Genomic DNA, 12,257 nt, shown 5'->3' on the forward strand with positions numbered 1-12,257 from the left:
AAAACTACTTGTTTACGTTTGGCCAAGTAAAACAACTTTGTTCAGGTTAGGATTTGGCTTCCGCAATTTTCAAATGCTTCCGCCATACCGTCTGTAATTCGTGGGGGAGAAGCATGCGCCAACTGGAATGGGAAGAAGAAAGGCGGGTCTTCCGCTCATTAGTCCAATCAGAATCGCAGAAAGGCGGGTCTTCCGCTCATTAGTCCAATCAGAATCCAATATGCCGCATTTTTCGTGGACACACGTGTCGTGATTGGTTGGATTCCGTCGAACTTCCTTCCAGTCTGAAGGTTTTTTTTCCCAACTTCCTTGTGCATGTTCTGGGGGTGTAAGGTACAGACTGTATAGCTGCATTCGCCGGATGTAGATGAGACAGTCTGTTTTAAGAGACTATAGGCTCAATAACAACAAGTTTAAATATGATTTGCGGTTGAATTATAGACTTTGAAAACGCAAACATGGCTCTCCGATGTGAATGGCAAGTTAGTGTCCACACTGTACGCCCTCCGTCCACCTCGACTACAACTCTGTTTCTGTCCTCCGTGCTATGTCAATAGACTCTATAACGTTGGCACATATCTAGAAACGTGATATATAACGTATCTTTGGTTCAGAACGTACAATGCCACTGTTCAGAGGCTGATTCGACTAGACTAGACTAGACTAGACTAGACTAGACTAGACTAGACTCGATTTGGTCCAACGGAATTTGATTTGATACCATTTGATTTGATAAAGTTAGATTGGATTAGATTAAACTCAATTAGATACAATTAGATACAATTAGATTCAATTCAATCCAATCAGATTAGCGTTTCAGGTCATTGATGCGGCAAATAGTAAAGGGGACACAGTTAATCAAATAATCAGAATATTGCATGCAGAATGTCGTCTACAAGTCGGAATCAAGGTGGGGTCAAGTAGAATATAATTTAGGAGGCGTATAGTTATGACATAGTATACCATAAACAACAACTCCCCTCAAGACACGTCCTTCCCTTCGTCATGCTTTGCTTAATAAATATGATTACGGTAACTGGTGTTAAATGTTGAAGGGGGTTTCTTCGGTATCTGTGTATTTTTTTTTTTACCCATAAAATTCAATTCAGTTTTATTCATTAAAATTGAGTAAAATATGTCTGAATGGTCATCATGTTTTGCGTGTCCAGGCCCAGAGACTGCTGCTGCAGGACGGCTCTCTAGCTAACTTCACCATCCAGAGTGTCTCCACCCTGCCCACCATCACACTGGGCCTGCCTGCCAACGCCAGGGTAAAAACTCACTCACACACAAGTACAACGCTAACAAGCTAACGGGCTAACTGCATCATCTGCATTTGAGCCTATAGGCTATTCACAAAAAGCTCCTGAGGAGTTGTAGATGGGAAGTAGGTATTACTGACTACTGAGTGTAACACAAACCACATGAGGATGCTACAGGACAAGCCTGTATTGACTGCTGGCTAATCCAATCATTGTTCAAAATATCTCTTTTACTGTAATGAGTTGACCGTTTATGAGCCATTCAGCGGGGCCTTTTATTGCATTTGCACAAATAATTACATTACGTTTGGTTGGTTTGGGGGATTCCCGCCTGGGTCACTGTTGGTACAGGGGCGTGTGCTCTCCCCATGCCTTCAGTGCCTATAGTGCCCAGGTGGGTCATCTCGTGCGTTTGTGTCCGTGCATGCAGGTGGACGGGGGGCTGGCCTCTCTGAAGTTGGGCCGGATACCGGTGGTCACAGCGGGGGGCTCGCAGGTCTTCCTCCCCCTGGGCAGAGAGGAGCAGCCTGGGCAGGTCAACCCTCACCTCCATCCTGTCATCATCCTGGAGCCCTCCGGACTGCTACACACTCCACTACTCGCTGGTGAGACGCACACACACACACACACACACACACACACACACACACACACACACACACACACACACACACACACACACACACACACACACACACACACAAACAAACAAACAAACAAACAAACAAACAAACAAACAAACGGTTATACCTAAGTCACTTTTGGGGTAGTTACCTAGACTTACATTCATTTCCTAGAGACCCTAACCATACTACTTGCCTAAACGGTTAACTTAACTTGACTTAAGTTAACTTAAGTTAACTTAACTTAACTTAACTTAACTTAACTTTAACCTTAACCACTGACCCCCCCCCCCCTTTTTCTTTTTCTTTTACCAACTGGGGACACGGCTTTTAGCCCCAATTGCACAAGCTACCCCCAATCAGGTCTTAAGTCGGGTGTTTGTCCTAAATTTTGGCTTAAGTAAACCCATTTACATAATCATATTTGTGCTATGAGCCTTCACAGTCATCCAGACTCTATTCTGAAAGCCATTCATACACAACCATCTATTGTGAGGCATTTAGAAATCAGTGGGTTTCGTTTTTCTCTTTTCCCCTGGTCACTTCACTGTTTGAAATGTTACACCACCACCTAGTGGTTACATTAAGCATGTGCGGTTTTCATATAGAGCCATGGAATTATTTTGCAACAGATACTGTTTGGTCACAGGGATTCAGTCAATAAATATCAACGTTTTTTTTTGTCTCTCTCTGTGTCTCTCAATTCAGCTCAATGACTTTAGTTCCATGACTGTGTATTAGAACCTATATTGCCAAAGCAGCATATCAAATATACAATTTCCAAAAACAACAAACAGTTTAAATACAGTCAAACCATACTGAGATGATGAATCATTGTGGTTTGAAAACATGTGCTATATAACAAAACAAAACAAAAAATGAGAAAAGGTCAAAAGCGACTAGCTTCAGGACATTGTAGCAACTCTGTGTGTGTGTGTGTGTGTGTGTGTGTGTGTGTGTGTGTGTGTGTGTGTGTGTGTGTGTGTGTGTGTGTGTGTGTGTGTGTGTGTGTGTCTGTGTCTGTGTCTGTGTGTGTGCACACGCGTGTGTTTTCCTGCTCACCAAAAGCTACAGAATGTCTTAACACCCCCTCCTCTCCTCCTCTCCACCAGTTCAAGGCCTAGGCCCGCTGCAGTTTGCCCAGCAGTTAGACCGCGCTCAGTCCCACAAGCCCCTGAGCAGGACGCGCTCGGAGCCCCTCCCCCAGAGCCAACGGCCCCTACACACACACCTGCTGCATCAGCAGCACAACACGCAACTACTGGAGAGGCTCAAACAGCAGACCCACCTGGGCAAGGTAAGGAGACTCTCTGCTCTTTTATTCATATAAGTCAATGTTAGCAGTAGTAACATTGTTACAACAATGTTAGCACTAAGTAATATTAGCAATGTTAGCAGTCAAATATTGAACGTATTCAATATTTTGCTGTTGCTGTATGCTGCGTTCACATTATATCAGATTAATCGTCAGCTAGTCTCGCTGGCCAGCCTCCTCTCCCTTCCGTCCGAGGAGTCTGGCGCCGCAGGTCTCCATAACTGGGATAAACCCTCCCCTGCTCTACTCTGCTCTCCCATTGGAAGCGTCAGTTTCAGTGGCAGCCGGATGTCCGCTCCCCGCTTAAGAAGCTCTGTCATTGGCTCCGACCATGTCAATCAGAGTGGCTTCCGCTCCCTCCTCCCTGTGTGTTGCTGTAAATAGTCCCCTGCCGCCTCAGGGAAAACAACAACGCTAACTAGCTAGCAAGCTAACGGCAGAAACCTACACGCTAGCTCGTTGCTACACGCTGAAAATGGCAAGTTGGATTGTTTGAAACTATTTTCTAAGGGCGCTGCCACTAAGCGCCGCCCATCACAATCCCACTATGGAGACCTGCGGCGCCAGACTCCTCGGACGGAAGGGAGAGGAGGCTGGCCAGCGAGACTAATCGTCAGCTGACTGAGAAAAAGCATTCACAGCAGCCACCTAGTGGTGAAAACAAGTAGGACAATTTGGAAAGTTTAGCAGGATCCAGAACTCAGTGTCTCTAACCTTTCCTGAAGAACATAATAACATTTGATCATGAAATCGCTCATGATACCCAGACTTTCTTCCCACTTCTTCTAACAAGTTACTTCAAAATCAACCGTGAACAAACTACAGCTCATTTTGTTGCGCGGTAAAGCTGTTTGTTGTATTATTATGAATATAACTGATCATTTAGATTTGTATTATCTCAGACTGTTGAATTTGCTGGCTTCATTGCGTGAGATAGTGGGAGATATCGGAGCCTAGAAAAAAAAATCCCACGTGTTCGACTTGTAATAGACCCTTCTCACGGGGGCCATTTTGTGTCGAAAAGGCAGGGTAAACACAGGCGCAAGCAAAACACTAATGAGGGTTTCAAATTTCCATGATTGGAATTTGGAAACCCTCATTAGTGTTTTGCTTGCGCCTGTGTTTATTCTGCCTTTTCGACACAAAATGGCCCCCGTGAAAAGGGTCTATTACTAGGACGTGGCATACAAGTTGTTTCCTAGTCAGTAGCAGCTTGTATTTACAGCAAATCCGATAGGACTTGAATGCAGCATGAGTGGTGAGTCCAGGTGAAAGCCACAGCTTCTTATTGATTTCACCACACTTCAGTCAGTCATTAAAGGCAGCAGAGCGGCTGAAGGCAGCTTAAGTCTTAAATCAACTTAAGTCATGGGAAAGTGTTAATGCTTTGCACACTCACTTTGTACAAGTACACTATGTACATGTGTGTGCACATGTACAAGTACACTATGTACTGTACATGTGTGTGCACACAGAGTCTTGTACAAATGTGAGTGTATCTGTGCGAGTGAGCATGCTTGCTTGCACATGTTTTTGACCGTATGGTACCGCCTCGCCTCTGTTTGCCTTTGGTAGTAGTGGTTTTCCACCTAAAAATAGTACCCCCTCAATGTGCCCACCCCCACAACTGGTCATCATCGTGACACCGCAGGAACCGTGTTCTTAAGTGTTCCGTAGTTTTCAAAAGAGAAGGGTTTTAGTCATGTCCGAGCCTTTAATTGATCTCAAAAACAACTGACAATGGCCGTCGTTGAGGCTATTATTATTATTATTATTATTATTATTATTATTATTATTATTATTATTATTATTATTATTATTTCAGAAGAGGGGCAGCAAAACAAAAACAGGAGATTTTTGGAAATCTTACATGCAAGAGGGTATAAGAAGGACGAGCTTCCCCCCCCCCCCTCCCCACTGCAAACCCCTTCCCAGCAAACCCACTCCCTCCCCATCCTAATTTTTCTTGTTTTCAACGTATGTTAATTCCTTACATGTAACAACAAATGTTTATGTATTGTATAATATTCAAGCGTGCCATTATTCCTATTCAATCTAGTAATAATGTAATAGTCTTAATTTGAGTATAGAAGGTGATTCCCAATTGTGTGTGTTTTTGTCTCTCTGTTGTTTGTTGAGGACCGCAATGGAAACAAGCCAGTGCTTTTTATAGCCAGGCTTTATTGTGTTTTTATCCTCGGTGATTGTCTGTCCCCTGTATCTTTGTTGACATTTCACCAAATAAATCAATCAATCAATCAATCAATCAATCAATCAATATGCTAAACTGGTACATGTGGCTACCATCAGTAGTCTACTGCGTGTTTTTTTTACGTCTCGACACATCGTTGTTCTGTGTCTTCTTCTGTGTGTGTCCAGCTGATGTCCAAGTCCAGCGAGAAGCCCAGACTGCGTCAGATCCCCTCTGAGGAGATGGACTCTGAGGATGGGGGCGGGAGCTCGCCCGCCGAGCCGGCCTATCAGAGCCGAGGGAGGGCGGAGTCACTGAGGGAGGCCGAGCCGACAGCAGCCGACAACCAGGGAGAGCAGATCAACCTGCAACACGCACTCATACTCAACCAGGTCGGAACACACACATGCACACACCAGAGTTATTATAGTTTTGTATTTTTCATTGATTATGATTGTTATTGTTATTATTATTACAGTATTATTATAATTTTTCCAGTTCAGTTTAGTTTCCAAAGTGGGTTTGCTTTTTTCAGTTTAGATTTTATAGTTTAAAAATGTTTCGTTTTAGTTTAGTTTGTATTAGTTTGAGAATTTTATTTTAGTGTTTTTGGATTATAATATGGGGTATTTGTCAGGGGCAAGATTTAAGAACTTCATAATATTTATTACAATACACACACAACACACGCTTGACAAATCTGACCAAACTAGGAATCTCGCACGCTCGATTCCTAGGGTGGAGACTCTGGAGATGATGCGCCACTTGTCCTCTTGTCCCTACTTATAATCCCACCACTTACTCTGGAGATGATGCGCCACTTGTCCTCTTCTCCCTATTCATACTCCCACCACTTATAAAGCCTCAGCTAGGAAGGAGGCAAGTCTAATTTGAATTTATATTTCTGTGAACTAAACTAGCTAAAATGATCCCCCCCCCCCCCACTAGTTTTAGTTTTTAGTTTAGTTTCAGTTAACTAATTTATCATAACCTTGGCACACATGCACCACCCAAGCACACACACAGTCCCACACAACCCACAGTAGAAATATGCAGACATCCAACAGTCCTGTAGGTGGCAGCCTAACATTATCCTCACATGATCCCAGCTGCCATTGTGGACAGTTGTGGTTTTGGCTGGTTGTCCATTACAAGCTGAATGGAAGTGGTTGTTTCAGCATGTTGATATGATGACGTGGTGCATGTAAGCTAAGCCATTATTCTTTATATAGAATTTGTCAATCAGTCAAATTCTCTCTCTGCCTCTCTCTTGACTTGCTCTGTATTTCTGATTACTTAAGAAGGGAAAGGGACACAATAATGCAGATTTTTTTTTTTTAAACCTGTTATTTTCTCTCTACTGCTAGGAATGTTCTTATTCTATCATTTAAATCCTCTTAGGCTACAGTATTTAGGGTTTGACCAATGAAGGGGGGGGGGTCATTTCAGTTTAATGGCCTCCTATAGACTATAGTGTATGATCACTATAGCATTGATCACTCCTACAATACAAAACAAATATCATATCAGCTGTGATTATAAAATAAATAAAAGGACAATATGGGGTGTCCGGGTAGTACAGCTGTAGATCCCCTGCCTACCAACACGAGGGTCACAGGTTCGAACCCCCGTTGTTACCATCGTCTTTGTCAGGGGTCCCTACAGACACAATTGGCCGTGTCTGATCCATCCACACGCTACGTCTTACCGGTGAAACTCCTCGCTGTCAGGTGAAAAGAAGCAGCTGGCGACTGCACATGTATTGGAGGAAGCATGTGCTAGTCGGCTCTCCTCAGATCGGCAGAGTGGGTGGAGCAATGACCGGGACTGCTTAGACAGGGGAAACTTGGCCAAGTACAATTGGAAAAAAGATGGGATGGACATTAGTCTAATATCATCATGCTCTTGTGTTTCTCACCCACCCACCGTGCAGTCGTTGCTATGGGAACAGCAGAAGCAGCTGCAGCAGCTGCGTCGCCAGACTGCCCAGATGGAGACGCTGGCGGTACCCATGATGCTCGGCGGCGGGCCTCACCGGCCACTGTCCCGCACGCAGTCGTCCCCGGCCTCCACCTCCCTCAGCCTGCCCGACAAGACGCTCAGCCTGGCCCCCGCGCAGGACCAGGCCAGCAAGCCACGCTTCACCACAGGTCAGTCAGTCAGACACGTCACCTAACACTGTTGGGCAAGTTACTGCTGTAAGTTAGTGTCATTACTTACTGATTACTGATTACTCCTTTAAAAAGGATTACAATTACTTTACTTATTTCAGGCTTTCAGGTTAAATTCAGGATTCCTGTGGGCGTGTCTTCAGTCATTCATCTCTGGGACTCTGCTCTATAGCATGTAAACAGGAATATGAATGGAATATTCTATAGGCAACTCACATAATGTCCTTAATCTAAATATTGCCTTATATGTCAATTGTCAGATTATTGATTGCAGTCCATTTAAACATAGTCAATGTAAAATAAAAGAAAGAAAGAAATAGAGTACAGTATAGTGTGTGTGTGTGTGTGTGTGTGTGTGTGTGTGTGTGTGTATGTCTGTGTGTGTAGGCCTGGTGTATGACTCTCAGATGCTGAAGCACCAGTGTACCTGCGGAGACAACAGCAGTCACCCCGAGCATGCTGGGAGGATACAGAGCATCTGGTCACGCCTACAGGAGAGAGGCCTGAGGGGACAGTGTGAGGTAGGACACACACACACACACACACACACACGCGCACACACACACACACACACACACACACACACACATACTGAAAAAGTAAAATCTTCTATGGTCTCTCCTGATTATGAATATAGCTGAATCGCTTTTTCCAAGTAAAACTCTTTTTATTTAAGGATTTTTCAAAACGTCATTGTCCCCCACATTTGTATACTGTATGACCTGCTTTACCACAGTCCCCGTTCATTGTCAATGCTGCCCCCTGGTGGCACAAAGTCAACATTACAGTGTGACTATAACAAACAAAAGGACAGAGGGAAGGAGAACGATCCATAGTCCCTGCTTTGGTTGGGGACAGTCAGGCAGGAAAGACACTGTGGAGGAAGGCTGTATCTGTCTGTTGGTCCATACAGACTTGTGTTTTATCTGCACACAGAGTATCCGAGGGCGGAAAGCTACTCTGGAGGAGCTGCAGTCGGTCCACACAGAACGCCATGTCCTGCTGTATGGCACCAACCCACTCAACAGACTCAAACTGGACAACCGCAAACTGGCCGGTACGTTACACACATCCTTATACTGTAGGCTGAGAAATAATTCAAAGAAATAATTCTGTCATTTTGTCTTACTGTCCTGTGTGGACTACCATGTGTCCCTTCAAGTTTCCTTTTGAACTAAAACTTTTACCACAGATTGAGCATTTACATGGCTTCTCTCCTGTGTGGACTCTTATGTGTGTCTTTAAGTTTCCATTTCGATTAAAACCTTTACCACAGACTGAGCATTTAAATGGCTTCTCTCCTGCGTGCAGTACCATGTGTCTCTTCAAGGCTGTTTTATAACCAAAACTTTTACCACAGACTGAGCATTTGAATGGCTTCTCTCCTGTGTGGACTACCATGTGTTCCTTCAAGTTTCTTTTTGAACTAAAACCTTTACCACAGATTGAGCATTTACATGGCTTCTCTCCTGTGTGGACTCTCATGTGTGTCTTTAAGTCTCCATTTTGATTAAAACCTTTACCACAGACTGGGCATTTAAATGTGCATTTAAATGGATTCTCTCCTGTGTGCAGTACCATGTGTCTCTTCAAGGCTGTTTTATAACCAAAACTTTTACCACAGACTGAGCATTTGAATGGCTTCTCTCCTGTGTGGACTACCATGTGGTCCTTCAAGTTTCCTTTTGAACTAAAACTTTTACCACAGATTGAGCATTTAAATGCCCCATCTCCTGTGTGGACTACCATGTGTCCCTTCAAGCTTCCTTTTGAACTAACACTTTTACCACAGATTGAGCATTTAAATGCCCCATCTCCTGTGTGGACTACCATGTGTCCCTTCAAGTTTCCTTTTGAACTGAAACTTTTACCACAGATTGAGCATTGACATGGCTTCTCTCCTGTGTGGAGTGGCTTCTCTCCTGTGTGGACTCTCATGTGTGTCTTTAAGTGTCCATTTCGATTAAAACCTTTACCACAGACTGAGCATTTAAATGGCTTCTCTCCTGTGTGCAGTACCATGTGTCTCTTCAAGGCTGTGTTATAACCAAAACCTTCAGCACAAACTGAGCATTTAAATGGCTTCTCTCCTGTGTGGACTACCATGTGTTCCTTCACATTTCCTTTTTCACTAAAACCTTTACCACATATTGAGCATTTAAATGGCTTCTCTCCTGTGTGCAGTACCATGTGTCTCTTCAAGGCTGTTTTATAACCAAAACTGTTACCACAGACTGAGCATATAAATGGCTTCTCTCCTGTGTGGACTCTCGTGTGTCTCAGCAGATGGCTCCTGCAGTCAAATCTTTTACCACAAACTGCGCAACTAAATTGTTTCCTCCCAAGAACTTCATTGTTTTTCTGTGAGTCTAAACCTGACTGAGGTTCACCAGTTTCCATCCTGACATCACTGTCTTCAGTCTCTGGATCAGAAGAGTCTGAAGTCTTGTCAGCACTAGTTTGTTGTAAATGACTAGCTGGATCTAAGTTCCTGGCTGGTTCTGATACTCTATAATCCTCTCGATCAGCTTCTGTTTTCATCTGTTCAGTTGAGCTGCTGGTTAGAGGCTCTGACTCTTTGTTCTGCTCAGTTTGGCTTTGATGAAGCTGTGAGGACTGAGGTGTCTGCTCATCATCTTCACTCTTCACAGGGACAGGAGTGAATGGGAACTCGGTGATATGAACCTCTTCTGGCCCTTGAAGCTGCTCTCCCTTCTGACTGGTCCAGAGTTCCTCCTGTTCCTCTTTCATGTGTGCAGGCTCTGGGTTCTCCTGAAGCTGCTTTCCCCCCTGACTGGACCAGAGTTCCTCCTGTTCCTCTTTAATGTTTGGGGGCTCTGGGTCGTCCTGGAGCTGCTCTCCCTCCTGACTGGTCCAGAGTTCCTCTTTAATGTCAATGTGTGGGGCCTCTAGGTCCTCCTGAAGCTTCTCTCGCCCCAGACTGGTCCAGAGTTCCTCCTGTTCCTCTGTAATGTGTGGAGGCTGTAAGGGAGGAGCTCCAAGAAGACCCGGCGGGTAGTAAGACTGCTGATCTGGACTCGTACGTCCCAGCGACCCCGTCCCAGAATTCATCTTAATCAATGAGTTCACTGGATAATCCGTGCTGAACACAGGTCCTGGTTTGAAGGGGTCTTCTACTTCCTTTGTAGAGTCATGTGGGAGTGTTGGTCGAAGGCCCGTGGTGGGCGTGGCTGATTGAATCTTGATAGTTGAAGTTCGCCCGGTTCCGCTGCCTGATCCCGGAGGTGGTTGGGGAGTGTCTTGTTGTTGAATGCCCCGCCCCATTCCATTCGGTGGACCACTAGAGGGTGCCGAGTTAGGCCACTGCTTGCACTGTTTGTACACCATAGTTGTATTGTTGCTCTGGTTGTATAGTAATTCTGTGTTGTACGCGATTACTCTTATAGCCCCATTTGTGGCATCTATGACATCACCATTATGTCATTGATGACATCATCGATGCTTGTCCCTGATCTCTGATGATTATGTCATTAGATCCGTGTGGCACTGATGATGTCACCTCTCTGGTGACATCACCACGGTGACGTCCAGCTACCGCTGGGGATGTTATGGTGCGACATCTCGTATGATGTAATTTCTTGCTGCGTATCGCGACATCATCGATGACGTCATCATGCCGGTGATGTCACTCGGCATCGTGGCACGGCTGATGATGTCATCGATACGAGTCGTGATGATGTCACTGACCCACACACACACACACACACACACACACACACACACACACACACACACACACACAATCCAGGGCAGGGCATGTATATAACATTTTAAATAATCCTAATCAGAGTTCTTTAGGGTTTTTAGTTATTTTTTCTTCCATTCTTTTAATTGCTATAGTTCGCAGATTTGTTTTTAAAATATGTGCATTTGAAAATGTGAAAACAGGCACTTCTTCAGCCAAATCATTTTATCAATGCAAAAAATATGACGAATTTAATTTCAGAAAACTTTCAGCCTGGCCTCTCTCTTGCTGTTTACATGTTAACTCGCGTTCCAAATTGTTTTCTTATGCCACGAATAATCTGCTGTAATTTAGGGGATTGTGATGGTCAGTCGTCGGCTATAATGAGTGCTAAAATATGTACATACAAAAAAAATAGAAATACATTTGAGTAATTTAGATTTAAATACAATAATGTTTGTGTTTTTGCTCCTGTAGGAATCCTCTCTCAAAGGATGTTTGTGATGTTGCCGTGCGGCGGTGTAGGGGTAAGAGAAAGGAGACACACACACGCGCGCGCGCGCGCGCTCGCACGAAACCCTTGAAATAGTTACATTTCTAATCACCGTTCTTCAAAGCTCTTGATGAAAACTATATGATACAACGTAACCACTGGGCCGATATTGTTTCAAAGAAAGACAGAAGAAAAGAGAAGGGGGGAAAAAACAAGAAAGACAGAAAGAAAGTGGGGATATTAAATGCGAGTGGGCGTGGCCTCGGTCTAAAGCGGGGCCTGACAGTCTGTGTCGGACCATGACAAGTCAGACTAATGAGAAGCGCATGTGCGTGACCAGGGATAAAAGACATGCCTCACATTTCATTGTCCGAGCCAGACGGCCGGCAATGCCAGTCTGTTAACAAACAGGAGAGGAAAAAACAGCAAGACGATGGAAAGGAAAATTACCAGCAAACATGCATCGTGTCATCATCGAGAGAGTTTTACTCTCATA

At 44.3% G+C, this 12,257-nt stretch overlaps 1 protein-coding gene across 1 annotated transcript in view; it reads left to right on the top strand.

Annotated features, from left to right (window-relative positions):
- Positions 1-12,257, top strand: part of hdac7a (histone deacetylase 7a) — a 46,618-nt gene that overhangs the window by 11,787 nt on the left and 22,574 nt on the right. Inside the window, exons 7-14 of the mRNA XM_083657144.1 lie at positions 1,170-1,271; positions 1,693-1,867; positions 2,998-3,182; positions 5,580-5,783; positions 7,325-7,541; positions 7,950-8,083; positions 8,499-8,619; positions 11,746-11,795. Of these exons, the coding sequence (XP_083513270.1) occupies positions 1,170-1,271; positions 1,693-1,867; positions 2,998-3,182; positions 5,580-5,783; positions 7,325-7,541; positions 7,950-8,083; positions 8,499-8,619; positions 11,746-11,795 (1,188 nt within the window). The remainder of the gene's footprint in view (positions 1-1,169; positions 1,272-1,692; positions 1,868-2,997; positions 3,183-5,579; positions 5,784-7,324; positions 7,542-7,949; positions 8,084-8,498; positions 8,620-11,745; positions 11,796-12,257) is intronic.

Source organism: Poromitra crassiceps (assembly GCF_964638095.1).
Source record: "Poromitra crassiceps genome assembly, chromosome: 20".
In the NCBI taxonomy this organism is placed as follows: Eukaryota; Metazoa; Chordata; class Actinopteri; order Beryciformes; family Melamphaidae; genus Poromitra; species Poromitra crassiceps.